Source organism: Olea europaea, unplaced genomic scaffold, assembly GCF_002742605.1.
Source record: "Olea europaea var. sylvestris unplaced genomic scaffold, O_europaea_v1 scaffold492, whole genome shotgun sequence".
NCBI classification, from domain to species: Eukaryota; Viridiplantae; Streptophyta; class Magnoliopsida; order Lamiales; family Oleaceae; genus Olea; species Olea europaea.
Window position 1 is genome coordinate 142,268 of NW_019263235.1, and position 27,338 is coordinate 169,605.

At 34.0% G+C, this 27,338-nt stretch overlaps 2 protein-coding genes across 4 annotated transcripts; both read right to left on the minus strand.

Annotated features, from left to right (window-relative positions):
* Window positions 1-602: 602 nt before the first annotated feature.
* LOC111388428 (protein CIA1-like) lies at window positions 603-13,836 on the minus strand. 2 transcript variants are annotated; one of them, XM_023013125.1, is made up of 10 exons: window positions 13,467-13,836; window positions 12,568-12,714; window positions 12,081-12,299; window positions 11,888-11,952; window positions 10,165-10,230; window positions 9,944-10,015; window positions 7,695-7,757; window positions 7,454-7,523; window positions 1,666-1,749; window positions 603-892 (listed from the first exon to the last, which is right to left on the minus strand). In XM_023013125.1, the coding sequence occupies exons 1-10, from the start codon at window positions 13,656-13,658 to the stop codon at window positions 800-802; spliced, it is 1,071 nt and encodes a 356-aa protein (XP_022868893.1). In that variant the 5' UTR covers window positions 13,659-13,836; the 3' UTR covers window positions 603-799. The 2 variants fall into 2 exon arrangements, with proteins under 2 accessions (XP_022868893.1, XP_022868894.1); XM_023013126.1 differs by lacking the exons at window positions 603-892; window positions 1,666-1,749 and adding an exon at window positions 5,597-5,847.
* Window positions 13,837-18,029: 4,193 nt separating this feature from the next.
* LOC111388436 (protein CIA1-like) lies at window positions 18,030-24,469 on the minus strand. 2 transcript variants are annotated; one of them, XM_023013138.1, is made up of 8 exons: window positions 24,100-24,469; window positions 23,201-23,347; window positions 22,714-22,932; window positions 22,521-22,585; window positions 20,798-20,863; window positions 20,577-20,648; window positions 18,328-18,390; window positions 18,030-18,156 (listed from the first exon to the last, which is right to left on the minus strand). In XM_023013138.1, the coding sequence occupies exons 1-8, from the start codon at window positions 24,289-24,291 to the stop codon at window positions 18,045-18,047; spliced, it is 936 nt and encodes a 311-aa protein (XP_022868906.1). In that variant the 5' UTR covers window positions 24,292-24,469; the 3' UTR covers window positions 18,030-18,044. The 2 variants fall into 2 exon arrangements, 1 of the variants encoding a protein (XP_022868906.1); XR_002701563.1 differs by having other exon boundaries at window positions 18,086-18,156; window positions 20,559-20,648.
* Window positions 24,470-27,338: the final 2,869 nt, after the last annotated feature.

Here is a 27,338-nt window from a genome sequence, read left to right on the forward strand (position 1 = left end):
AATAATTGTATTCTCTTTCCTTAGTTAATTTTTTTCTCCCACTGAATTTTTATAAAACAAGACTTCAACGAGAAATATATTTTATAACGTGTCATTCAAGGAAGAAGTGTTATAAATGATAGTTTATCAGTTAATGACAATTATACCCCCACAAGCTTAGACATTATTATCGTTGTATCCCCGATCGTTCCCTATGAATATAGGACTTTAATTCTTCATAAAGCACACAGGTCTATTGACTTTTATTCTCACATTTTACAATAAAAATAACAACATAATTTCGGCTTGTGACTTCTCTTTTCTTTATTAAAATTTAAAACAACATAACCTTAGTGGGTTTTTATGCACCACTAAGAAGTTCTGATGGAGGTTTAGAATTCCCCAACCATATACGTAAGTACAAAAACCATGGGTACTAAAAGGAGGGCGTAAACCTGCTTACCTTCCAAAGGCAATGAGATCTAACATGTGAAGAGAAGTAAAAATAGGGGAAGTGCTGTTTCCCATACAAAGCAAGCAAATAAAAATTGAAATAACGCTCTCTAATGTTAGGAAAACCATATCTATCAATCTGTACAAGAGCATGAAGTACGCGTGGAAGATCAAGAGCACAATTTTTTCCTAAAAAATTGGTATTCTGTAAGAAATTAATACTAGTTTCCCGTTGCTAATTCTTGGGTATCAACTAATAATTATAGTACAAACTTCAAAACACTAGTAAATTTTTTGCTTCAAAAGCTGAAAAACACAAAGGATGGTATTTATACAACACAACAAAACGATATACTAAACTACAGAATTATAATGGCAGTTTATTGTCTCCAGGTAAGGACACCAATTCCCATATCTTGATCGTCCCATCATCACTTGCAGAGGCAAGAAGCTGATTTTCCTGCCATTTTTCGATAAAGCAAACATATATATAAGGTCCCTCTCAATTATGCAATAGAATGCAAATGCAGCGTTACATAGGAATAACAAGGAACATTATACCCAAAGTTCTAGCAAGCCACAAACCAAGCATACAACTGATAAAATAAGTCTACCAGCGATATGGATAGTGTAACCTAGTTCATGAGCCAAGTTTTTTCATTAACCATAACACATGGCATTATCAAATCCTTAAGAGAAGGTTAGCTGAACAGGCTGAATTCAGTTTTGACAATTTGCGAGTTGTGTTACTCTAGAATCTGCATCTATAGAGGCAGCAACAAGTTGGTAGAACCAACTACAGGCACATTCACAAGTACCCCAGTAAATAGGAATTTAATCCAGAAGAGCAATCTTTCAATTACACTGTTCCTTCTATTTGAAATCAACCATGTGTGGATCGAAATGTTATACATGGAAGGGAAAAGCTCCAAAGTATAGAACAACTTAATTCGGTTAATTGTGGAGTTCATCTCCATTCCTTCAACTCAGAAGTACTTAAATGCTTGCACCATCGTGAAGGGAAAAGCAACTAATAGCATGCAACTCCAATAAAGTGACATGCTAGTTAAGTGTGTAGGAGATTTGCTAAAAATCAGCTGCCAGGCCCGAAAACTAGATAAGAGCATTACTAGAAAGGACTCTCTCATCCCACCCATGAGACTCGTTATAATCTATATCATACACAGACTGATTCACAAAATCTTGTGCATTAGAAAAAAACAATAGATTTACCATGGAACTCCATTTCACAGAATTTACATCCATGTCGTGAGCCTTGTCTTTCTTCAGAAGTAGTTCATAAGTGGGTCCATCAACCTGTAACGAACAAGAAAAGGTAATTGTAACTACAGCAAGCAGGAATAAAGCTAAAAAATTCCCCATGATTCTGGAATACTAACATCACAACACTGTTTCCTACAATAACTTTGATATCAAAACAGGGTCAGTCTATAAAAGCAAAATACTACTACACGCATAGGCAGAACTTATTTCGGGTCTAGTTAACCCCCCCTTTGTCACTTCCTGCAACTCATGACAATAAAATAATTCAGTTGTCAATGAACAAAGGTTTCAGTGTGGAATTCTTAAAGCGTATGCTTAGTTCTATATGTAGAGAAGTTAAATCTTCAGTTCCTATAATATCTGGGGTAGGTTGGCCTATTACCCAAAGGAGCATGCAGAAACATAGACAATTCACATCCTTTGTCATCCATGAAACCATTAACTTCGGTCTCTCTGTTTCATTTTATCCCACGTCCCTGGGACCATCTAATGCTTGCATACAGAAGAAACTTGCCCTACCAGTCATATGGAACGAAGAACTAAGAAAATGTAGGAAAAGATTGGTCTACTGAACTAACATTCACCATGAGCAAACATATATGTCGTGTAGAAATCCCGTAATTATTTCTAGGATTATGGGATGATTTGATATTATTGTATGATCATATTTAGAGATTAGGAATATTTTTCCTTCCATGTGTAGATAGTTACATTTTTTTGTTCCTGTCTGTATATTATATAATGGTGTATAAGATTGTAAATATTATGTCGTATGAAACTAGAAATTTCCAACTTTCTATTCCACTTTACATGGTATCAGAGCTTGGTCGTGTTTGACCTAGCCGTCAACCAATAATGGAAGAACACAGAAAACAGCAACCAATCGACGACACCCGAGCCTCAAATCAGCAAGGTAGAATCCCTCCCGTCAATGGGCTCAGGCAGATTGGACAATTCTTCATTCCAACTCACTGTGGAAAAATTGGATGGAAAAAGGCCCAATTAATTAAGCTCATTATTGATGGAAAAGGAAAGCTCGGGTAGCTTATCGAAGAGAAGCAACAACCTGCCTCAACCGACGCCGTTTCACTGCAGAGATGGAGATCTGAAAATTCGTTTGTGACTACATGGTTAATTAACTCCATGAAACCCGCAATCGAAACGACATACTTATTTCTTTCCACATCGAAGGACGTACGGGATGCAGTTCGAGATATGTGCTCTGACACTGAGGACTCTTCCAAAATCTTTGAGATTAAGACTAAACTATGGTAAACGAGACAGAGAGACAGGAAGTGACAGAATGCTTTCTAGAGATGAGCTCCATGTGGCAAGAACTCGATCAGAACACTTATAAGAAGTGGGACTGCCTGGCTGACACATTGTGATACAAAAAGAAATTGGAAAACGAGAGCGTCTATGAATTGTTGGCTGGCCTGAATTAAGACTTGGATGACGTGAGGAAGGGGATTTTGAGTTGTCGACTTTTGCAATCGCCGAGAGGTCTTAACGGAGGTGCGCAGAGAAGAAAGTCGTCGAAGGGTTATGTTGAATGAGGCTAAAGAGGAAGAAAATGGGTCTGCCTTAAGTTCTAAGGGTATTGGGCCTAATGGGTCGACCCCAATGATGAAAAAGGCTGCACCTAGTCATATATATAATGGACCGGATATTCATTACTCAAAATGAAATGGGCTGAATGAAATGGGCCCATTAAATAAAAGAAATGGACCTAGAGCTAATGGGCCCGGAGGAAGACAACAAGGACGTCCATGGTATGATCATTGTAGTAAATCGGGATATAAAGAGGACATGTGTAGGGATCTGCATGGAAAACCAACTGATTGGAAACCAAGACAAAATAATAGGAATAGGGGGTACCAAGCTTGTGCTCATCCGATTGAAGAAAAACATAATCCTACTCAGAGTCGTGCATTCAATCCTGAACAATTGGAACAATTGTACAAAATGTTCTCAAATTTTCAATCACCCGGTTCGTCAAGTTCTCTAACGCACAAAGGTATTTTGAGAGCATTACACATAATCACTCACTCCAGAGCTCCTTGGATTATTGATTCAGGTGCGTCTGATCACATGAAGAACTCTTATCATCTTTTTTCCACATTCCACTTGTGCTAGTAACATCAAAGTTAAAATTGCAGACGGATCATTCTCACCCATAGCAGGAAAAGGGAATATTCGAATCTCTGACCTTATAACCCTAGAGGCTATTCTCATGTTCCGAATTTATCTTACAACTTGCTATCAATTAGTAAATTAACGAAAAATTCCAATTATTCAGCTAAATTCATCTCATCTCATTGTATTTTTCAGGACCTACCATCGGGTAAGACGATTGACAGTGCTAAGGAATGTGAGGAGCTTTACTACCTTGAACAGGTACATGTGAGTAAACGAAATCAAATTGCAACTTGTGAATCTGTTTCTACTTCTAGAAATAGCGAACCTATGTTATGGAATCTTAGAATGGGTCATACCAATTTTCAATATTTACTCCATATATTTCCTTCCATGTTTCCTAATAAAAAGATCTTTGATTTCCAATGTGAAAATTGTGAACTAGCAAAGCTCATCGTTACTCATTCCCACAATCTACGCACAAACCGTCGAAACCATTCACCTTAATTCATAGTGTTTTAAGGGGGTCCATCACTCATCCCTAGTAGAATGCACAAAAAATGGTTCGTAACATTTATAGAAAACCATTCTAGATTGTGTTAGGTTTACCCACTAAAAGAAAAGTCTGATATCCAAACTATGTTCAAAAACCTCCTTCAATGTACCAAACACAAATACAAATTTTGCGTACTGATAATAGCACAGAATATTTTAAGACTACCTTGAAAGAATTTCTCCAAAAACAAGGAATAATTTATCAAAGCTCTTATGTCGATACTCCCCTACAAAATAGGATTGTTTGAACGAAAAAATAGAGACATTTTGAAGATAACTCGTGCCTTAATGTTCACCAAAAATATGTCGAAATATTTTTGGAGAGATGCCATCTTAACATCGACATATCTTATAAATAGAATGCCCAGCCGAATTCTCTCATTCAAATCACCTCTCCAAATGCTTCAAGATTTTTTTCCCAGTTCCCACCTTAATTTAAACTTACATCTCCGAATATTCGAGTGTATTGCCGTTGTCCATATGTATCACCGAAGTAACTCAATCCTCGTGCACTTAAATGTGACTTCATTGGATACTCATCCACCCAAAAGGGCTACAAATGCTATGATACATCCACAAAAAGGATATTTGTAAGCATTGATGTCACATTCTTCAAAGAAACTCCCTATTTTCAAAAGTCCTATCTTTAGAGGGAGAAGTTGAATGAAGATCGACACTTGGGCAAAGATCAACTCTTAGACTTTACTCTCACCCCTACTGAACCAATCATAAACATGGAATCTATCACTCCTAACATGCCATCTACAAAGGGAAATTTAAATTCAAGGGGAGATACAAAAAAGCAAGTTACCAAGGAGATATTAGCTTACTCAAGAAAATCAAAATCAACGTACAAAGAGAACCTCACACCCAAAGCACTAAAAGAGTTGGAACTGATAATAGCTTCAGATCCATATGAGAACTCTTTAGATAATCAGACCTCTTCAAATAATGAGCCTTCAAAAAAGTGACCTACCCATTGCTCTAAGAAAAAAACCTTGATCATGTACTCTTCACCCTATTTCAAAATTTGTTTCCTGTAACAATCTATCTGCAAGATTTCACACCTTATCTTATAATCTCGACAATACAGAAATTCCAAAAAATATTCAGGAGGATATGATTATTCCAAAATGAAAAGAAACAATTTTGGAAGAAATATGAGCATTGGAGAAAAATAAAACATGGGAGGTGGTAGAACTACCAAAAGGAAAAAAAACCTATCAGACGCAAATGGGTCTTTAATGTAAAGTATAAAGCTGATGGGATAATAGAATAGTACAAACCTCGTCTTGTTGCAAAAGAATATACACAAACTTACGGTATTTATTACACAAAGACCTTTGCCCCTGTAGCAAAATTGAATACTATTCGGGTTATCTTATCCTTACAGCAAACTTGGATTGATCTCTCCAACAGCTTGATATTAAGAATGCGTTCCTAAACAGAGAATCGGAAGAAGTCTTCATGACACTCATGAGAAAAATAAGGTGTGTAAACTTAAAAAGTCACCATATGGCTTCAAACAATCACCAAGAACATGATTCGCCAGATTTGCAAAAGAGTGGAAAAGTCAAAGATATCAATAAGGACAATCAGATCATACTTTGTTTTACCATCTGAGAAAGGGATGAAAACAATCTTAATTGTTTGAGTTGATAACATTGTAGTGACCAGAGATAATATAGTAGAAATCGACAGGATTAAGAAAAGTCTAGCCACGGAATTTGAGGTAAAAAACTTGGGACGGATGCGATACTTCCTCGGAATGGAAATGGGCTGATCGAAGAAGTGTATCAGTGTTTTACAACGGAAGTACATACTTGATCTCCCAACTGAGACTGGTATGCTTGGATGCAAGCCGAGTGATACACCACTGGAGATAAGAAGAAAAGATTAAATCACCGGAAAGTTAGTTGAAATGGACAGATATTAGCGACTGGTTGGAAAATTAATCTATCTCTCTCACACTAGACCAGATATTGCATTCGCTGTAAGTGTGGTAAGTCAACACATGCACTTTCCAAAGGAAGCTCACTTAGAAGCAGTATACAAAATCTTCACATATCTCCAAGGTACCCCCTAAAAAAGGACTATTCTTCATGAAAAATGAAATGAAAGAAGAAGTTTTTACTGATGCAGACTAGGATGGTTCACGAGGAGACAGGAAATCAACTACTGGCTTTGCACCTTCGTCTGAGGAAATTTGGTGACTTGAAAAAGTAAAAAGCAGAATGTGGTGGCTAAAAGTAGTGCTGAGGCTGAGTTTAAAGCAGTTGCACAAGGAATATGGCGAAGGATTGTGGATAAAGAAATTATTGAACGAATTACGGACTATGGTAAAACTTTCGATCAAACTCTATTACGACAACAAAGCGGCTATTAATATATCTCTCAATCCAGTCCAACATGATCGAACCAAACACGTGGAAATAGACGGACACTTCATCAAAGAAAATGTTGAAGAACGGATTATATGCATGACCTATGTGCCTACCAAAGAACAAGTTGCACATATCCTCACCAAATGACTGCCACGACAAAATTTTGAGGATTTCATCTACAAGTGGATATGGTCAATATCTATGATCCAACTTGAGGGGAGTATAGAAATCCCGTAATTATTTCTAGAATTATGGGGTAATTTGATATTATTATATAACCATATTTAGAGATTAGGAATATTTTTCCTTCCATATTTAGATAGTTAACCTTTTTTATTCATGTTTGTATATCATATATTGGTGCATAAGATTGTAAATATTATGTCGTATGAAACTAGAAAATTTCCAACTTTCTATTCCAGTTTACATGTCGCACAATGATAATTTGTGTAACGTCAAACATATGCAAGCACAGCATGTCATATAGGCTAGCAGAACGAGGATGTTAAGATTTTATGGCTTTAGCATGTGAAGCAAAAAAGAAAGAGAAAAAAAAGACCCACAAGGAAAAAAGTGAAAAGCAATAAGAAAAACACAAGTGACGTGCCCTATGAAATGAATCAGGGATCAAGATGGTTAAGAGGGAGGAGGTCTATCCATACCAAACTATCCTTGTTCTCCACAAATAGACGAATAGCATCATCAGCTGCTCCACTGGCAATTATTCCTTCCCTGTAATTATTCACAACTAAAATGAGGCCTTTACAAGGCCCAAAACAGATTTGTACACCCAAAATAATTAAAAATCACCAAGTTGTCCAAATACATAATTAAACAAAAGACTCTGTGTGATGAAAGGGGCAAAGGAAAATGGTAAATTAATTGCCATATCTTTCTTGCTACCTCGACCAATGGACTGAAAAAATTGTTCGATCATGATAGCCAGAGAGGGTACAAAGATGTGACCTGACAAAGCAAAAGAAAATAGTTGATCAGTTTGCTAATTTTTCTGCCAGGAAAGCATACAGACCATGTTAAAGAAGTCCTCAAACAAGGGCACTTTAGTACAACATCTGAGTACAGCGTTCCCTTCATATAAGAAAGTTCTTAATGTATAAAAATTCCATTAATACAAATAACTTAGTCCCATGAGATAAAGATCTAAGTGTATAGCTTCAATCAAACAGCATTTGACGTTCCCCAGTCAAAAACTTTTTAATATAGAGAAGGATTCTACACAAAAGTTGTTGAAGAAATCCAGGTTGTAAGTTGTGATCATATTAATGGGTAAGTTGTGATGATATTAATGGGTTATATGTTCTCTCACCAGACATTACAATGAAAAAGAAGACAAATGTACCAATAAGGTAAGGACATATTTATCATATATGAACTAGTTAATCATGTCTACTGTTTTGATTGCTCAATTGTACAAAGTTCATAGTAGCAAAAAGAATGAGGGACAGCGGGTTATGGGTTCAAAATTATATGAGATCTTTTCATTTTACAAATGATGATTCTTCAAATATCTTCTCTTACAACTTTAAGAATCCCCTTTGCGCGTGGGGGGTCATAACACATCCCTACATTTCACCTAACCTGCCTTCTGACAAATAAGCCCTTGTTTGAGGCTTTGAGCCCCATTTTTAAAAAATTCATTTTTCCCCAACATTTTCAGCCACAATCTTCCAATAAAATAATTTTACAAGTAAACCAAAAACTTTTCCATGCTTTTTAACCAAATTCTCCAAAAAAATCACTATTACAAAATCTATTTTCTAGAAAATGGGGCTCAAACAAACCCTAAATAAGTGAGCACAAATCATAAAGGAAAGCAGGTAAACATTCAGCACAAAAGCTTATATAAGTATGACTATTAATTGCAGCCCAATGATCCCACTGCAATACTATAGATATGAGACCAATTAATTTGGTTAAGTAACTACCCCAGACAATCAAAGTCAAGCCAAGCCAAGCCCCAAAAATCTATGATTATTGGGAAATTGGGACATTTGCATCACAACAACATTGTTTTTCAATTATACTAAATGGGAATCAAGGGGGTGCAACCCACATAGCAGCTCAGTGACTACCTATATACATTGGTATAAACTTCCAACAACTGCCAGGTAACATCAATGGAAATATTTCTCTTTAACGAAATGAATTATCTTCTTCCACAAAACCCTTTCTATCCTCTCCTTGGCACCACCTAAAAGATGGATGATGGAATTACAGAACTTCTTCCTCAAGGCTCAAGCAACTAAATATCTTGGTTTCATCAGCAGGAGATTTAGGTGACAGTTGGAAAGTGGTATCTTATGTAACCTTGAATTCAAATGGATTAGATGAAGGACTAATAATTTTCTTGCACCATCACTATGCTCTCAAACAATGCATTAATCAGCAGTAAACATTTTAGCTCCTACTAATTAGACCATTAATGTTCTATGCACATATCATTCTAGTAATCCTCCAATAGTTTCCTATTTTTCTGTCCCCTTAATTATCTGACATGTAGCAATGAAGCTATAACGTCAAGACCAAAAAAATAATAATAATAATAAAATAAAATAAAATAAATTGAGGCTCACTTGTATCAGAAAGAGGTCATAATTTATGGAGAAAATGAAATAAGGTCATCAACAAATAAATGGAAGGACTACCATATAAAAATATGCATAATCAAGAAAAAGGGTGTGTATATATTATCTTTTGCATATTGCTTAACAATAGATATTTTATCTTTTGCAATATTAATCAAGTTAATTACGAAACTCACAATACAAAAGAATCATATATTGAATAGCCCTTGAATTCAACTGGATTAGACAGACTAATAATTTTCTTGCATCGTCACTATGCTCTCAATCATTGATTTGATCAGCATTAAACATGGCTCCACACTAATTAGACCCATTGCATGTACTAGGCACATGGCTTTCTCATAATCCTTCAATAGCTTCCTATGTTTCTGTCCCCTTAATTATCTGACATGTACGGAGAAGCTGTAACATCAAGTTCACGTGATAGATGCAAGTTTAAATCCTCTTGTTTTGGAGATAAAATACAAAGTTAAAAAGGAATCTAAAAGTTCATCTCAAGCAATGGTAAAGAAGAGGAATAAAACATACAAATGATAATTTGCTCACCAAGGTGCATATCCATCACCTGACTGCATCCTCATGATATCAGCACCCCATATCTTAAGAGTAAGATCATCACTGCGAAAGCAATTTGACTACATTATACATCCCTTCACAACTACTTATCTTCTAATAGTTGCATTACAGCTCTAATAATAATTGGAAATAGAAATTCTCATCAAATTTAAATAAATTGGCAAAAAAAACTTGTGAAAAGTCATGCATACCTACAGGTAACCATTTTGTCTCCTTCCAAATTGAAAGATAAAGCCCAGACTGATGATATATGTCCACTGGAAACGCAGAGACAGTTACGTGAGATTTTAACAAAATCATAAACAAGCCAGAAGCGTAGGGAAAATGATGTCAAAATTGATAAGCAAGTGAAGCTCAAATAATAACCATGGATGACGGAATTAAATCTCAAAATTTTATGATATGTGTTGAGGTCAACTTCAGGGGAAAGATCTGATAACTCAAGGGATGGGACAGAAAGTATATGAAAAGAGATATGGCAAAGACATTGGCTTGGCAGTAAGAGCATATTTTTCACCTGATGTTATTGCAACATACTGGATCGACTGTGTAAATCCGTTAAAATGAGTTCTATTTCAACTGATTTTATTTTTCGACTTTAAAAGGTTGATATGCAGATCAAAAGATGTTAATGTTAATGGACCAACTGTACCTAACCTATACGCTCAAAGCCGTTGGTCAATGTAGCAGGCGACAGAGAATCAATAAGTTTTCAAACTTAATTTTGGTTTCTACATCACCATCTTGAGTTTGAGGGGGAGTGCTACACATTTTATTTTCTTGTTCAATCAAATCCGAGGCAAACAGGGTTTTCTTTGTTTCCTTGTTAGGATATTTAGTCAACTCTATTGATTATTTACCTAATACTTAGATTCTATGCATAAGATATATTATGATAGTTATAGGAAAGATTATGGAAGGTATTCGTATAGAAGATTATGCTAATTAGATTTACCTTTCTTATTTTGGTTATTTCTAACCCTATAAATAAGGTCTTTCACATTGTAAGCCATAAGACATAAAAGAGTTGTACAAATTCTCTATCTTCTCCATACTTCTATCACAGTTTCTTTCTTCTATAGTTTCCAACAGCGGAGAAAACTATTTTTACCTTCACTATCCTCACTATAAATATATTAAAGTAAAAGTCTTGCTGAAATAGATTATATAGAAATAAGTCTTGTTTCAATTAATTTTGCAACGTCATTGAAAAGCATGCCAAATATTTAAATTTATAACAGTTAAGGATACTGTAATTTTATGGAAGAAGAAAGAAATATGAGTGAATGTACCTCATACACATGTTTACAAGGGTTGTATTGATATTCGCGTTTCATGTTTAAACATAGAATGCTAGGCAGAAAGAAAACATGGAATAAATTTAACTAATGATAATATGCTAATTTAAAAATCATTAGTAGGTTATCCTTCTTTTTTAATCAGGATAATTGTTGACCTAAAATTCTTACACCAAACGGGTGACCAAAGATTTAGTCAACAAAGAAAGGTTTGATACTGTGACTCTGTTTACCGAATCATATTAGCTCCTAGTTAACAGAGAAAAGGAGTGGCATGGTGGTATATGGAATCAAGGGACAAACAACAGGACAAGCATTTGAAATGATATACTAAAAGCCTGATATTTATAATTGATATAAAATATAAATAGATACAAATGAGTAGTGGATAACTAGGTAGTACTTGAAGGTCATACGAAATGTGTGGATAAAAGTTAATTGGCCGATTAAAAAAAAAAATTATAAACAGGTGCCAAACAAGTACTAAATCACAGTTCATAACAAGTGTTACTATTAGAAAGCTTATTAAATAGCATGAGAGATGGAAGAAGCCATGGGTAACTGAGCATGAGCCATACAATTCTCTCAAACGCGAAGAACAAGTGCAAAACCATACCCATCAGATTCACCTAAAGTTTGAACACAATGCCAATCATCGTTGTCCCCATCTTCAGCCCAAATCTGCCAGAGTTTGATGCATGTTATTCAACATCTTCCAGTATTTCGAATTTAAACAGAAGGAATACTGGTTAAACATTAGAGTAGAATGCATGACCAGAATAATGGGATATTTTGACTATCTTATACACCTTAATAGTGTTGTCATAGCTACATGAGAACAGGATATCCATAGATGGATGCCATTGGACCATTTTAACATCTTGAGTATGTCCTTGCAACACCGAAACGCAGTCAAACTCGTTACCAGGCAATACTTCCCATATCCAAACCGATTTATCTCGTCCACAAGTAGCAAGCAGTGAGCCAGATGCATTCCAAGAGACACTTTTGACTTCATTTTCATGACCCTGTACGCAAATTCAACATTCGAATCCGTATAAAGGCAGCTGAGCCAGAGAGATCTTACAGCTACTAAATTGAGGAAAAAATACTAATCAATTGCATCATGTGTTTGCTTTGAGGCCAAAGGACAGACTTGGAATATCTGAATGGAAATTGTTTTAAACATTGTATAACTAGCTAGGATTCAGGAGAAAATATTAGCAGTTTTCGTAGAATATAATATGATATACTTTCCTTAACCGTTAGATATGGAATTTAAATATTAAATTATACCTCTAGAGTGGAGACACATTCATAATCATCACCAACACGTTCCCAAATAGCAGTAGTCGCATCAAAACTTGCTGTCGCTAACAATTTGCCAGATGGTGACCAAGAACATGACCTAACAGTCCTAGTGTGTGTCTCATCCAATACTGCCTGCATGATCACGTATCACATAAAAATGAAATCACCAGCATTGATGGAAAAAATAATGAAAATGCAGACACTCAATAATCAATATTAAAATCCAAATGCATATTTGCATTATTTAAAAGGAAAATAAAGTTTAAAAACTAAGCAATATAGCAAATATGAGCCTTTAAAGTCAAATTGAGGGCGGTGGATGAAAAAAAATGTAGTTTTATTCCCTGTTTTAAGGCAAAATAGCAAGCCCCAATATAGAAAAACTCCAAGATCAAATACGTTCTTATAGCAGTTGACGCAACTCCCTTCGATTGTTCTACAGTGTCAAGTCAAAATGAGAAAAAATAGTTTTATTCCCCGTTTTCAGGGCATAATTCTAAGCCCCAAAAAATGATCAACATTTCCAAGATCATATGCGTTTTTATAGCAGTTAACCCAAATTGAAATAGCTTCATTTATTTTAAAAGTAATATTCAATGCTACATTCAATGCCACATTGTCATTATACGTCAGCTTCTCTCAATCAATTTATCATTTCTTATCAAGCATAAATAGAAATACAAGACTCAATCAATGAATCAGATCCCACAGTATCAGAGAAATGTAAAGTTATACAAAATATTAAAAAACAAATTTTTTTCTATTTGTAGATATAATTATATTGATTATCCCCGAACCACATTTTTTGTTACGTTTATAAGCGAAAATATCTCAGAAGCAAAACCCAATCTGAAAATCTAACGAAAATAATCCAAAAATTGTACCTTGCACTGAAAAGAGCCTGTAGCGGGGCTCTGTTCCCAGACTCTTACGGTCTTGTCGCCGCTACAAGAAGCAAGTACGGCGGGGATATCATTGACGCCTGTCGCCGGTTTCCAGGAGAGGCTCCAAACCCTATCGGTGTGGCCTTCGAGTACCTGCTTTTCCTTAAGATCAAAATCGCCGGTGAAATTCATCGCACAACTTTTCAGAGATAAAAGTAAACAAATTTTATGTTTTGACAAATGAAGCGTAGGGAAGTACACGTGCCGCCGCAGTTAGTGGCGGATTGCGCTGAAGTATGAAAGTGTGTTGGGCTCGTGCCGATTTCGCTTTATTAATTTACACTTTGATCCCAGATTCATAAATCATATTTCTTTTGCCTCTATGGCTGTAAAGTCAGACCTCAGTCCAATAATTGTTAATCCATATTTGGTGGATGTTAAATTAATGAATTTTAATATAAGATAAGTCAATAATTAATTTTATTCATAAATTTTACGAGATTCACAATTTTTTAATCATATATTTTATCAACTATCATCAAATTTACTAAAAAGCTCAAAAAAAAAATTATGAAATAGGGCATAATTTAGCCTCTGTTTATTTCTCATTATTTGGTCATTAAAATGAAAAATATGATTGTTATCCTTCACGTCAAGCTACTATATTTGAATTTCTATCTCTTGTGTAGAGCACGTAATGACTATTTTTCCAAACTCATTCTTAAATTAATGGAAAACAAACGAGACCTTAATAACTATGCTATCTAATAATAATATAAAGTATCAAAAAAAGAGATTAATTTGTTGAACCACATTTTTTGGAAAACTATCTATCTGGAGTATCACACTTCTTCCAAGTTGTCCTGTTCTTGAACTGTATATCTCAAGTAATTTATGAGCTACTACTTCCAAGTTGTCCTATTCTTGAACTGTATATCTCAAGTAATTTATGAGCTACTACATGAGTAGGATTTGACTGGTCAATAAAATAAATACAAGAGTGAATGGTGATTCATCTTTGTTAGAGGAAGGATGATAATCACACATATCTTCGACTTCCTCTTCATTATGCTCTTTTGATGATGCAGTTGCTCTAAGATTTTCTTCCAATATTTTCTCGTGAGTATTTTTTTTTTCCCTTTTCTTTAGACTTACGAGGAGAGTATAAGACTAAATTAGCATGATGAAAACTTTCTAACTACTTATTAGGGCAGGCTATAAGATTTTGGGTGCCATGTATGACATTTTAAAATATTACTCCTTTCATGTAATTAAAAAGGGTATATATATATATATATACATTTTAAAATATTACTCCTTTCATGTATGACATTTTAAAATATTACTCCTTTCATGTAATTAAAAAGGGTATATATATATATATATACATTTTAAAATATTACTCCTTTCATTTATTTCCTAATAAAAAGATCTTTGATTTCCAATGTGAAAATTGTGAACTAGCAAAGCTCATCGTTACTCATTCCCACAATCTACGCACAAACCGTCGAAACCATTCACCTTAATTCATAGTGTTTTAAGGGGGTCCATCACTCATCCCTAGTAGAATGCACAAAAAATGGTTCGTAACATTTATAGAAAACCATTCTAGATTGTGTTAGGTTTACCCACTAAAAGAAAAGTCTGATATCCAAACTATGTTCAAAAACCTCCTTCAATGTACCAAACACAAATACAAATTTTGCGTACTGATAATAGCACAGAATATTTTAAGACTACCTTGAAAGAATTTCTCCAAAAACAAGGAATAATTTATCAAAGCTCTTATGTCGATACTCCCCTACAAAATAGGATTGTTTGAACGAAAAAATAGAGACATTTTGAAGATAACTCGTGCCTTAATGTTCACCAAAAATATGTCGAAATATTTTTGGAGAGATGCCATCTTAACATCGACATATCTTATAAATAGAATGCCCAGCCGAATTCTCTCATTCAAATCACCTCTCCAAATGCTTCAAGATTTTTTTCCCAGTTCCCACCTTAATTTAAACTTACATCTCCGAATATTCGAGTGTATTGCCGTTGTCCATATGTATCACCGAAGTAACTCAATCCTCGTGCACTTAAATGTGACTTCATTGGATACTCATCCACCCAAAAGGGCTACAAATGCTATGATACATCCACAAAAAGGATATTTGTAAGCATTGATGTCACATTCTTCAAAGAAACTCCCTATTTTCAAAAGTCCTATCTTTAGAGGGAGAAGTTGAATGAAGATCGACACTTGGGCAAAGATCAACTCTTAGACTTTACTCTCACCCCTACTGAACCAATCATAAACATGGAATCTATCACTCCTAACATGCCATCTACAAAGGGAAATTTAAATTCAAGGGGAGATACAAAAAAGCAAGTTACCAAGGAGATATTAGCTTACTCAAGAAAATCAAAATCAACGTACAAAGAGAACCTCACACCCAAAGCACTAAAAGAGTTGGAACTGATAATAGCTTCAGATCCATATGAGAACTCTTTAGATAATCAGACCTCTTCAAATAATGAGCCTTCAAAAAAGTGACCTACCCATTGCTCTAAGAAAAAAACCTTGATCATGTACTCTTCACCCTATTTCAAAATTTGTTTCCTGTAACAATCTATCTGCAAGATTTCACACCTTATCTTATAATCTCGACAATACAGAAATTCCAAAAAATATTCAGGAGGATATGATTATTCCAAAATGAAAAGAAACAATTTTGGAAGAAATATGAGCATTGGAGAAAAATAAAACATGGGAGGTGGTAGAACTACCAAAAGGAAAAAAAACCTATCAGACGCAAATGGGTCTTTAATGTAAAGTATAAAGCTGATGGGATAATAGAATAGTACAAACCTCGTCTTGTTGCAAAAGAATATACACAAACTTACGGTATTTATTACACAAAGACCTTTGCCCCTGTAGCAAAATTGAATACTATTCGGGTTATCTTATCCTTACAGCAAACTTGGATTGATCTCTCCAACAGCTTGATATTAAGAATGCGTTCCTAAACAGAGAATCGGAAGAAGTCTTCATGACACTCATGAGAAAAATAAGGTGTGTAAACTTAAAAAGTCACCATATGGCTTCAAACAATCACCAAGAACATGATTCGCCAGATTTGCAAAAGAGTGGAAAAGTCAAAGATATCAATAAGGACAATCAGATCATACTTTGTTTTACCATCTGAGAAAGGGATGAAAACAATCTTAATTGTTTGAGTTGATAACATTGTAGTGACCAGAGATAATATAGTAGAAATCGACAGGATTAAGAAAAGTCTAGCCACGGAATTTGAGGTAAAAAACTTGGGACGGATGCGATACTTCCTCGGAATGGAAATGGGCTGATCGAAGAAGTGTATCAGTGTTTTACAACGGAAGTACATACTTGATCTCCCAACTGAGACTGGTATGCTTGGATGCAAGCCGAGTGATACACCACTGGAGATAAGAAGAAAAGATTAAATCACCGGAAAGTTAGTTGAAATGGACAGATATTAGCGACTGGTTGGAAAATTAATCTATCTCTCTCACACTAGACCAGATATTGCATTCGCTGTAAGTGTGGTAAGTCAACACATGCACTTTCCAAAGGAAGCTCACTTAGAAGCAGTATACAAAATCTTCACATATCTCCAAGGTACCCCCTAAAAAAGGACTATTCTTCATGAAAAATGAAATGAAAGAAGAAGTTTTTACTGATGCAGACTAGGATGGTTCACGAGGAGACAGGAAATCAACTACTGGCTTTGCACCTTCGTCTGAGGAAATTTGGTGACTTGAAAAAGTAAAAAGCAGAATGTGGTGGCTAAAAGTAGTGCTGAGGCTGAGTTTAAAGCAGTTGCACAAGGAATATGGCGAAGGATTGTGGATAAAGAAATTATTGAACGAATTACGGACTATGGTAAAACTTTCGATCAAACTCTATTACGACAACAAAGCGGCTATTAATATATCTCTCAATCCAGTCCAACATGATCGAACCAAACACGTGGAAATAGACGGACACTTCATCAAAGAAAATGTTGAAGAACGGATTATATGCATGACCTATGTGCCTACCAAAGAACAAGTTGCACATATCCTCACCAAATGACTGCCACGACAAAATTTTGAGGATTTCATCTACAAGTGGATATGGTCAATATCTATGATCCAACTTGAGGGGAGTATAGAAATCCCGTAATTATTTCTAGAATTATGGGGTAATTTGATATTATTATATAACCATATTTAGAGATTAGGAATATTTTTCCTTCCATATTTAGATAGTTAACCTTTTTTATTCATGTTTGTATATCATATATTGGTGCATAAGATTGTAAATATTATGTCGTATGAAACTAGAAAATTTCCAACTTTCTATTCCAGTTTACATGTCGCACAATGATAATTTGTGTAACGTCAAACATATGCAAGCACAGCATGTCATATAGGCTAGCAGAACGAGGATGTTAAGATTTTATGGCTTTAGCATGTGAAGCAAAAAAGAAAGAGAAAAAAAAGACCCACAAGGAAAAAAGTGAAAAGCAATAAGAAAAACACAAGTGACGTGCCCTATGAAATGAATCAGGGATCAAGATGGTTAAGAGGGAGGAGGTCTATCCATACCAAACTATCCTTGTTCTCCACAAATAGACGAATAGCATCATCAGCTGCTCCACTGGCAATTATTCCTTCCCTGTAATTATTCACAACTAAAATGAGGCCTTTACAAGGCCCAAAACAGATTTGTACACCCAAAATAATTAAAAATCACCAAGTTGTCCAAATACATAATTAAACAAAAGACTCTGTGTGATGAAAGGGGCAAAGGAAAATGGTAAATTAATTGCCATATCTTTCTTGCTACCTCGACCAATGGACTGAAAAAATTGTTCGATCATGATAGCCAGAGAGGGTACAAAGATGTGACCTGACAAAGCAAAAGAAAATAGTTGATCAGTTTGCTAATTTTTCTGCCAGGAAAGCATACAGACCATGTTAAAGAAGTCCTCAAACAAGGGCACTTTAGTACAACATCTGAGTACAGCGTTCCCTTCATATAAGAAAGTTCTTAATGTATAAAAATTCCATTAATACAAATAACTTAGTCCCATGAGATAAAGATCTAAGTGTATAGCTTCAATCAAACAGCATTTGACGTTCCCCAGTCAAAAACTTTTTAATATAGAGAAGGATTCTACACAAAAGTTGTTGAAGAAATCCAGGTTGTAAGTTGTGATCATATTAATGGGTAAGTTGTGATGATATTAATGGGTTATATGTTCTCTCACCAGACATTACAATGAAAAAGAAGACAAATGTACCAATAAGGTAAGGACATATTTATCATATATGAACTAGTTAATCATGTCTACTGTTTTGATTGCTCAATTGTACAAAGTTCATAGTAGCAAAAAGAATGAGGGACAGCGGGTTATGGGTTCAAAATTATATGAGATCTTTTCATTTTACAAATGATGATTCTTCAAATATCTTCTCTTACAACTTTAAGAATCCCCTTTGCGCGTGGGGGGTCATAACACATCCCTACATTTCACCTAACCTGCCTTCTGACAAATAAGCCCTTGTTTGAGGCTTTGAGCCCCATTTTTAAAAAATTCATTTTTCCCCAACATTTTCAGCCACAATCTTCCAATAAAATAATTTTACAAGTAAACCAAAAACTTTTCCATGCTTTTTAACCAAATTCTCCAAAAAAATCACTATTACAAAATCTATTTTCTAGAAAATGGGGCTCAAACAAACCCTAAATAAGTGAGCACAAATCATAAAGGAAAGCAGGTAAACATTCAGCACAAAAGCTTATATAAGTATGACTATTAATTGCAGCCCAATGATCCCACTGCAATACTATAGATATGAGACCAATTAATTTGGTTAAGTAACTACCCCAGACAATCAAAGTCAAGCCAAGCCAAGCCCCAAAAATCTATGATTATTGGGAAATTGGGACATTTGCATCACAACAACATTGTTTTTCAATTATACTAAATGGGAATCAAGGGGGTGCAACCCACATAGCAGCTCAGTGACTACCTATATACATTGGTATAAACTTCCAACAACTGCCAGGTAACATCAATGGAAATATTTCTCTTTAACGAAATGAATTATCTTCTTCCACAAAACCCTTTCTATCCTCTCCTTGGCACCACCTAAAAGATGGATGATGGAATTACAGAACTTCTTCCTCAAGGCTCAAGCAACTAAATATCTTGGTTTCATCAGCAGGAGATTTAGGTGACAGTTGGAAAGTGGTATCTTATGTAACCTTGAATTCAAATGGATTAGATGAAGGACTAATAATTTTCTTGCACCATCACTATGCTCTCAAACAATGCATTAATCAGCAGTAAACATTTTAGCTCCTACTAATTAGACCATTAATGTTCTATGCACATATCATTCTAGTAATCCTCCAATAGTTTCCTATTTTTCTGTCCCCTTAATTATCTGACATGTAGCAATGAAGCTATAACGTCAAGACCAAAAAAATAATAATAATAATAAAATAAAATAAAATAAATTGAGGCTCACTTGTATCAGAAAGAGGTCATAATTTATGGAGAAAATGAAATAAGGTCATCAACAAATAAATGGAAGGACTACCATATAAAAATATGCATAATCAAGAAAAAGGGTGTGTATATATTATCTTTTGCATATTGCTTAACAATAGATATTTTATCTTTTGCAATATTAATCAAGTTAATTACGAAACTCACAATACAAAAGAATCATATATTGAATAGCCCTTGAATTCAACTGGATTAGACAGACTAATAATTTTCTTGCATCGTCACTATGCTCTCAATCATTGATTTGATCAGCATTAAACATGGCTCCACACTAATTAGACCCATTGCATGTACTAGGCACATGGCTTTCTCATAATCCTTCAATAGCTTCCTATGTTTCTGTCCCCTTAATTATCTGACATGTACGGAGAAGCTGTAACATCAAGTTCACGTGATAGATGCAAGTTTAAATCCTCTTGTTTTGGAGATAAAATACAAAGTTAAAAAGGAATCTAAAAGTTCATCTCAAGCAATGGTAAAGAAGAGGAATAAAACATACAAATGATAATTTGCTCACCAAGGTGCATATCCATCACCTGACTGCATCCTCATGATATCAGCACCCCATATCTTAAGAGTAAGATCATCACTGCGAAAGCAATTTGACTACATTATACATCCCTTCACAACTACTTATCTTCTAATAGTTGCATTACAGCTCTAATAATAATTGGAAATAGAAATTCTCATCAAATTTAAATAAATTGGCAAAAAAAACTTGTGAAAAGTCATGCATACCTACAGGTAACCATTTTGTCTCCTTCCAAATTGAAAGATAAAGCCCAGACTGATGATATATGTCCACTGGAAACGCAGAGACAGTTACGTGAGATTTTAACAAAATCATAAACAAGCCAGAAGCGTAGGGAAAATGATGTCAAAATTGATAAGCAAGTGAAGCTCAAATAATAACCATGGATGACGGAATTAAATCTCAAAATTTTATGATATGTGTTGAGGTCAACTTCAGGGGAAAGATCTGATAACTCAAGGGATGGGACAGAAAGTATATGAAAAGAGATATGGCAAAGACATTGGCTTGGCAGTAAGAGCATATTTTTCACCTGATGTTATTGCAACATACTGGATCGACTGTGTAAATCCGTTAAAATGAGTTCTATTTCAACTGATTTTATTTTTCGACTTTAAAAGGTTGATATGCAGATCAAAAGATGTTAATGTTAATGGACCAACTGTACCTAACCTATACGCTCAAAGCCGTTGGTCAATGTAGCAGGCGACAGAGAATCAATAAGTTTTCAAACTTAATTTTGGTTTCTACATCACCATCTTGAGTTTGAGGGGGAGTGCTACACATTTTATTTTCTTGTTCAATCAAATCCGAGGCAAACAGGGTTTTCTTTGTTTCCTTGTTAGGATATTTAGTCAACTCTATTGATTATTTACCTAATACTTAGATTCTATGCATAAGATATATTATGATAGTTATAGGAAAGATTATGGAAGGTATTCGTATAGAAGATTATGCTAATTAGATTTACCTTTCTTATTTTGGTTATTTCTAACCCTATAAATAAGGTCTTTCACATTGTAAGCCATAAGACATAAAAGAGTTGTACAAATTCTCTATCTTCTCCATACTTCTATCACAGTTTCTTTCTTCTATAGTTTCCAACAGCGGAGAAAACTATTTTTACCTTCACTATCCTCACTATAAATATATTAAAGTAAAAGTCTTGCTGAAATAGATTATATAGAAATAAGTCTTGTTTCAATTAATTTTGCAACGTCATTGAAAAGCATGCCAAATATTTAAATTTATAACAGTTAAGGATACTGTAATTTTATGGAAGAAGAAAGAAATATGAGTGAATGTACCTCATACACATGTTTACAAGGGTTGTATTGATATTCGCGTTTCATGTTTAAACATAGAATGCTAGGCAGAAAGAAAACATGGAATAAATTTAACTAATGATAATATGCTAATTTAAAAATCATTAGTAGGTTATCCTTCTTTTTTAATCAGGATAATTGTTGACCTAAAATTCTTACACCAAACGGGTGACCAAAGATTTAGTCAACAAAGAAAGGTTTGATACTGTGACTCTGTTTACCGAATCATATTAGCTCCTAGTTAACAGAGAAAAGGAGTGGCATGGTGGTATATGGAATCAAGGGACAAACAACAGGACAAGCATTTGAAATGATATACTAAAAGCCTGATATTTATAATTGATATAAAATATAAATAGATACAAATGAGTAGTGGATAACTAGGTAGTACTTGAAGGTCATACGAAATGTGTGGATAAAAGTTAATTGGCCGATTAAAAAAAAAAATTATAAACAGGTGCCAAACAAGTACTAAATCACAGTTCATAACAAGTGTTACTATTAGAAAGCTTATTAAATAGCATGAGAGATGGAAGAAGCCATGGGTAACTGAGCATGAGCCATACAATTCTCTCAAACGCGAAGAACAAGTGCAAAACCATACCCATCAGATTCACCTAAAGTTTGAACACAATGCCAATCATCGTTGTCCCCATCTTCAGCCCAAATCTGCCAGAGTTTGATGCATGTTATTCAACATCTTCCAGTATTTCGAATTTAAACAGAAGGAATACTGGTTAAACATTAGAGTAGAATGCATGACCAGAATAATGGGATATTTTGACTATCTTATACACCTTAATAGTGTTGTCATAGCTACATGAGAACAGGATATCCATAGATGGATGCCATTGGACCATTTTAACATCTTGAGTATGTCCTTGCAACACCGAAACGCAGTCAAACTCGTTACCAGGCAATACTTCCCATATCCAAACCGATTTATCTCGTCCACAAGTAGCAAGCAGTGAGCCAGATGCATTCCAAGAGACACTTTTGACTTCATTTTCATGACCCTGTACGCAAATTCAACATTCGAATCCGTATAAAGGCAGCTGAGCCAGAGAGATCTTACAGCTACTAAATTGAGGAAAAAATACTAATCAATTGCATCATGTGTTTGCTTTGAGGCCAAAGGACAGACTTGGAATATCTGAATGGAAATTGTTTTAAACATTGTATAACTAGCTAGGATTCAGGAGAAAATATTAGCAGTTTTCGTAGAATATAATATGATATACTTTCCTTAACCGTTAGATATGGAATTTAAATATTAAATTATACCTCTAGAGTGGAGACACATTCATAATCATCACCAACACGTTCCCAAATAGCAGTAGTCGCATCAAAACTTGCTGTCGCTAACAATTTGCCAGATGGTGACCAAGAACATGACCTAACAGTCCTAGTGTGTGTCTCATCCAATACTGCCTGCATGATCACGTATCACATAAAAATGAAATCACCAGCATTGATGGAAAAAATAATGAAAATGCAGACACTCAATAATCAATATTAAAATCCAAATGCATATTTGCATTATTTAAAAGGAAAATAAAGTTTAAAAACTAAGCAATATAGCAAATATGAGCCTTTAAAGTCAAATTGAGGGCGGTGGATGAAAAAAAATGTAGTTTTATTCCCTGTTTTAAGGCAAAATAGCAAGCCCCAATATAGAAAAACTCCAAGATCAAATACGTTCTTATAGCAGTTGACGCAACTCCCTTCGATTGTTCTACAGTGTCAAGTCAAAATGAGAAAAAATAGTTTTATTCCCCGTTTTCAGGGCATAATTCTAAGCCCCAAAAAATGATCAACATTTCCAAGATCATATGCGTTTTTATAGCAGTTAACCCAAATTGAAATAGCTTCATTTATTTTAAAAGTAATATTCAATGCTACATTCAATGCCACATTGTCATTATACGTCAGCTTCTCTCAATCAATTTATCATTTCTTATCAAGCATAAATAGAAATACAAGACTCAATCAATGAATCAGATCCCACAGTATCAGAGAAATGTAAAGTTATACAAAATATTAAAAAACAAATTTTTTTCTATTTGTAGATATAATTATATTGATTATCCCCGAACCACATTTTTTGTTACGTTTATAAGCGAAAATATCTCAGAAGCAAAACCCAATCTGAAAATCTAACGAAAATAATCCAAAAATTGTACCTTGCACTGAAAAGAGCCTGTAGCGGGGCTCTGTTCCCAGACTCTTACGGTCTTGTCGCCGCTACAAGAAGCAAGTACGGCGGGGATATCATTGACGCCTGTCGCCGGTTTCCAGGAGAGGCTCCAAACCCTATCGGTGTGGCCTTCGAGTACCTGCTTTTCCTTAAGATCAAAATCGCCGGTGAAATTCATCGCACAACTTTTCAGAGATAAAAGTAAACAAATTTTATGTTTTGACAAATGAAGCGTAGGGAAGTACACGTGCCGCCGCAGTTAGTGGCGGATTGCGCTGAAGTATGAAAGTGTGTTGGGCTCGTGCCGATTTCGCTTTATTAATTTACACTTTGATCCCAGATTCATAAATCATATTTCTTTTGCCTCTATGGCTGTAAAGTCAGACCTCAGTCCAATAATTGTTAATCCATATTTGGTGGATGTTAAATTAATGAATTTTAATATAAGATAAGTCAATAATTAATTTTATTCATAAATTTTACGAGATTCACAATTTTTTAATCATATATTTTATCAACTATCGTCAAATTTACTAAAAAGCTCAAAAAAAAAATTATGAAATAGGGCATAATTTAGCCTCTGTTTATTTCTCATTATTTGGTCATTAAAATGAAAAATATGATTGTCATTCTTCATATCAAGCTACCATATTTGAATTTTTATCTCTTGTGTAGAGCACGTAATGACTATTTTTCCAAACTCATTCTTAAATTAATGGAAAACAAACGAGACCTTAATAACTATGCTATCTAATAATAATATAAAGTATCAAAAAAAGAGATTAATTTGTTGAACCACATTTTTTGGAAAACTATCTATCTGGAGTATCACACTTCTTCCAAGTTGTCCTGTTCTTGAACTGTATATCTCAAGTAATTTATGAGCTACTACTTCCAAGTTGTCCTATTCTTGAACTGTATATCTCAAGTAATTTATGAGCTACTACTTCCAAGTTGTCCTATTCTTGAACTGTATATCTCAAGTAATTTATGAGCTACTACTTCCAAGTTGTCCTATTCTTGAACTGTATATCTCAAGTAATTTATGAGCTACTACATGAGTAGGATTTGACTGGTCAATAAAATAAATACAAGAGTGAATGGTGATTCATCTTTGTTAGACGAAGGATGATAATCACACATATCTTCGACTTCCTCTTAATTATGCTCTTTTGATGATGCAGTTGCTATAAGATTTTCTTCCAATATTTTCTTGTGAGTATTTTTTTTCCTTTTCTTTAGACTTACGAGGACAATATAAGACTAAATTAGCATGATGAAAACTTTCTAACTACTTATTAGGGCAGGCTATAAGATTTTGGGTGCCCCGTATGACATTTTAAAATATTACTCCTTTCATGTAATTAAAAAGGGTATATATATAATAAAAAAAAAAAAAAAGAAGAAGAAGAAGAACTTACCGACACCAATAAAAAAAATTTTAAATGGTGCATCTTTCATGTAACAAAAACTTAACTTTCTTGAACCACGAAATAATAATTAACAAGTGGACAATCGGCACCAATAAAATGATAATGTTACGATGTAGATTGTACTATTATATAGCAAGCAACAAAGATCGACGATCAAGTCTCTTCCCTTTTTGTTTGAGAGTTCTTCAAAGGGTGGAAGTAACGAAAATGGCACAAAGGGATTTGAGATTAACTTTTTATTCTTTACTTTAATCATTTGAATTTTGAGCTGCTTATTGTTTTGTTGAGTTGATAATTTATTAATGAAGCTAATTAGGCATTTGGGATTGAGCTGTAAAATTGATAGTTTAAAATAATTTCTTTGAGAGCAAAATGTAATTTAAAATTACAAAGAATAAATATCTTTCAATAATATGTTAAATTAAAAGAATATTAGTCTAACGTAAATTTTTTATATTTTTTACTTTTTTTTGGTAAATATTGTGTCCTTTAACTTAACATGATAATAATAATTTAAAATTTAAAATTAATAAAACATTTGAAATATATAATTATACATCTATGAACACCTAAAACAAAAAAAGAAAAAGAAAAAAAGGTACCGCCCTTACAATACTACGGCCTCGTACGGTCCCTCAACTCGCACATCCTCAAAGTCGTCTTGCTACCTATAAGTATGTGGTACCATTAGATAATTAGAAGCATCCTTCCTATTAATAAATTTGACACACTTATTTGACTATTAATCGTGACATTTAGTCCTCGTTTGGCTCTCATTCTCCTACTTATTCTTTCTTTCTCTCTTATTTTTAACTACACAATTTTTCATAAAATAATATTACACGCAAATCAAAAAAATTTTATTTTTTTTCAATCATACATTTTTCAAATAAACATTATTCCAACCATTAGAATTTGGATAGAATGGGAGCCAAACGAGGACTTAGTTTAAGTCAATTCAATGCTCAATATTTTATAGATTTCAAGTTGTTATAACAAATTTCCCCATAATATTAGTGAACTTCATATTGAGCATTAATTGATTCAAATTAAAGGTCACGAATATTTGTCAAATAAGTGTGTCAAATTTATGAGTATGAAGAACGGTCTCGTTAACTAATATATATTATATATTTTTTCTAGGTGATATTGATGTAATTAAATAAACAATAAGTTCCAATTAGTCTTCAATAAATTATAGAGAAATTTGCACTTTAGGTCTCAAACATTTAAAAAATATACAGCCACCTTTCAAACCTACTAGTCTTAGCTTTTTTTGATATCCATTATTCCATTATAAAAAGAAATTTTGATAAAATGTATTATGGAATATTATTTTTGGGGAGACTGTGTGGATAAAAAAGAATGACATTTTTTTGATTGACGCATAATATTATTTTATTGAAAAATAAGTGGTTGAAAAGAATAGAGAAAAAATGTATATGAAACTTTAAAAGGTGTCAAACAAGAGGGAAAATCTACATTCAAAAACTTTTAATAAACGTGAGTCAGATTGACTTTTGACAGTTTCCATCCAAAAATATGTAAGTTGATCAAAAGTGTAACGTCAGACTTTTATTTGATCAATTTAGCCCTTGTTTGATCCCCATTTTTTCAAGAATGCATTTTTTTAAAACTCATTTTCAATCACACGTTCTTCTATAAAATGATTATACACGAATTTCAAAAATTTTTCCTTACTTTTTAAACACACATTCTCCAAAAAATTACTATTCCATAATTCATTTTATCTCAAAAATAAGAATCAAACAGGGACTTAATATAAGGTAAA

Excerpts from the sequence above, each read along its gene's own strand:
- LOC111388436 (XM_023013138.1), bottom strand. The coding sequence starts at position 24,291 with ATGAATTTCACCGGCGATTTTGATCTTAAGGAAAAGCAGGTACTCGAA. Across the intron at positions 23,348-24,099 it reads CAGGCTCTTTTCAGTGCAAG|GCAGTATTGGATGAGACACA; the intron begins GTACAATTTTTG and ends GTGATCATGCAG. Across the intron at positions 20,864-22,520 it reads ACTTTAGGTGAATCTGATGG|TGGACATATATCATCAGTCT; the intron begins GTATGGTTTTGC and ends CTGCGTTTCCAG.
- LOC111388428 (XM_023013125.1), bottom strand. The coding sequence starts at position 13,658 with ATGAATTTCACCGGCGATTTTGATCTTAAGGAAAAGCAGGTACTCGAA. Across the intron at positions 12,300-12,567 it reads AATGTGTCTCCACTCTAGAG|GGTCATGAAAATGAAGTCAA; the intron begins GTATAATTTAAT and ends ATTTGCGTACAG. Across the intron at positions 10,231-11,887 it reads ACTTTAGGTGAATCTGATGG|TGGACATATATCATCAGTCT; the intron begins GTATGGTTTTGC and ends CTGCGTTTCCAG.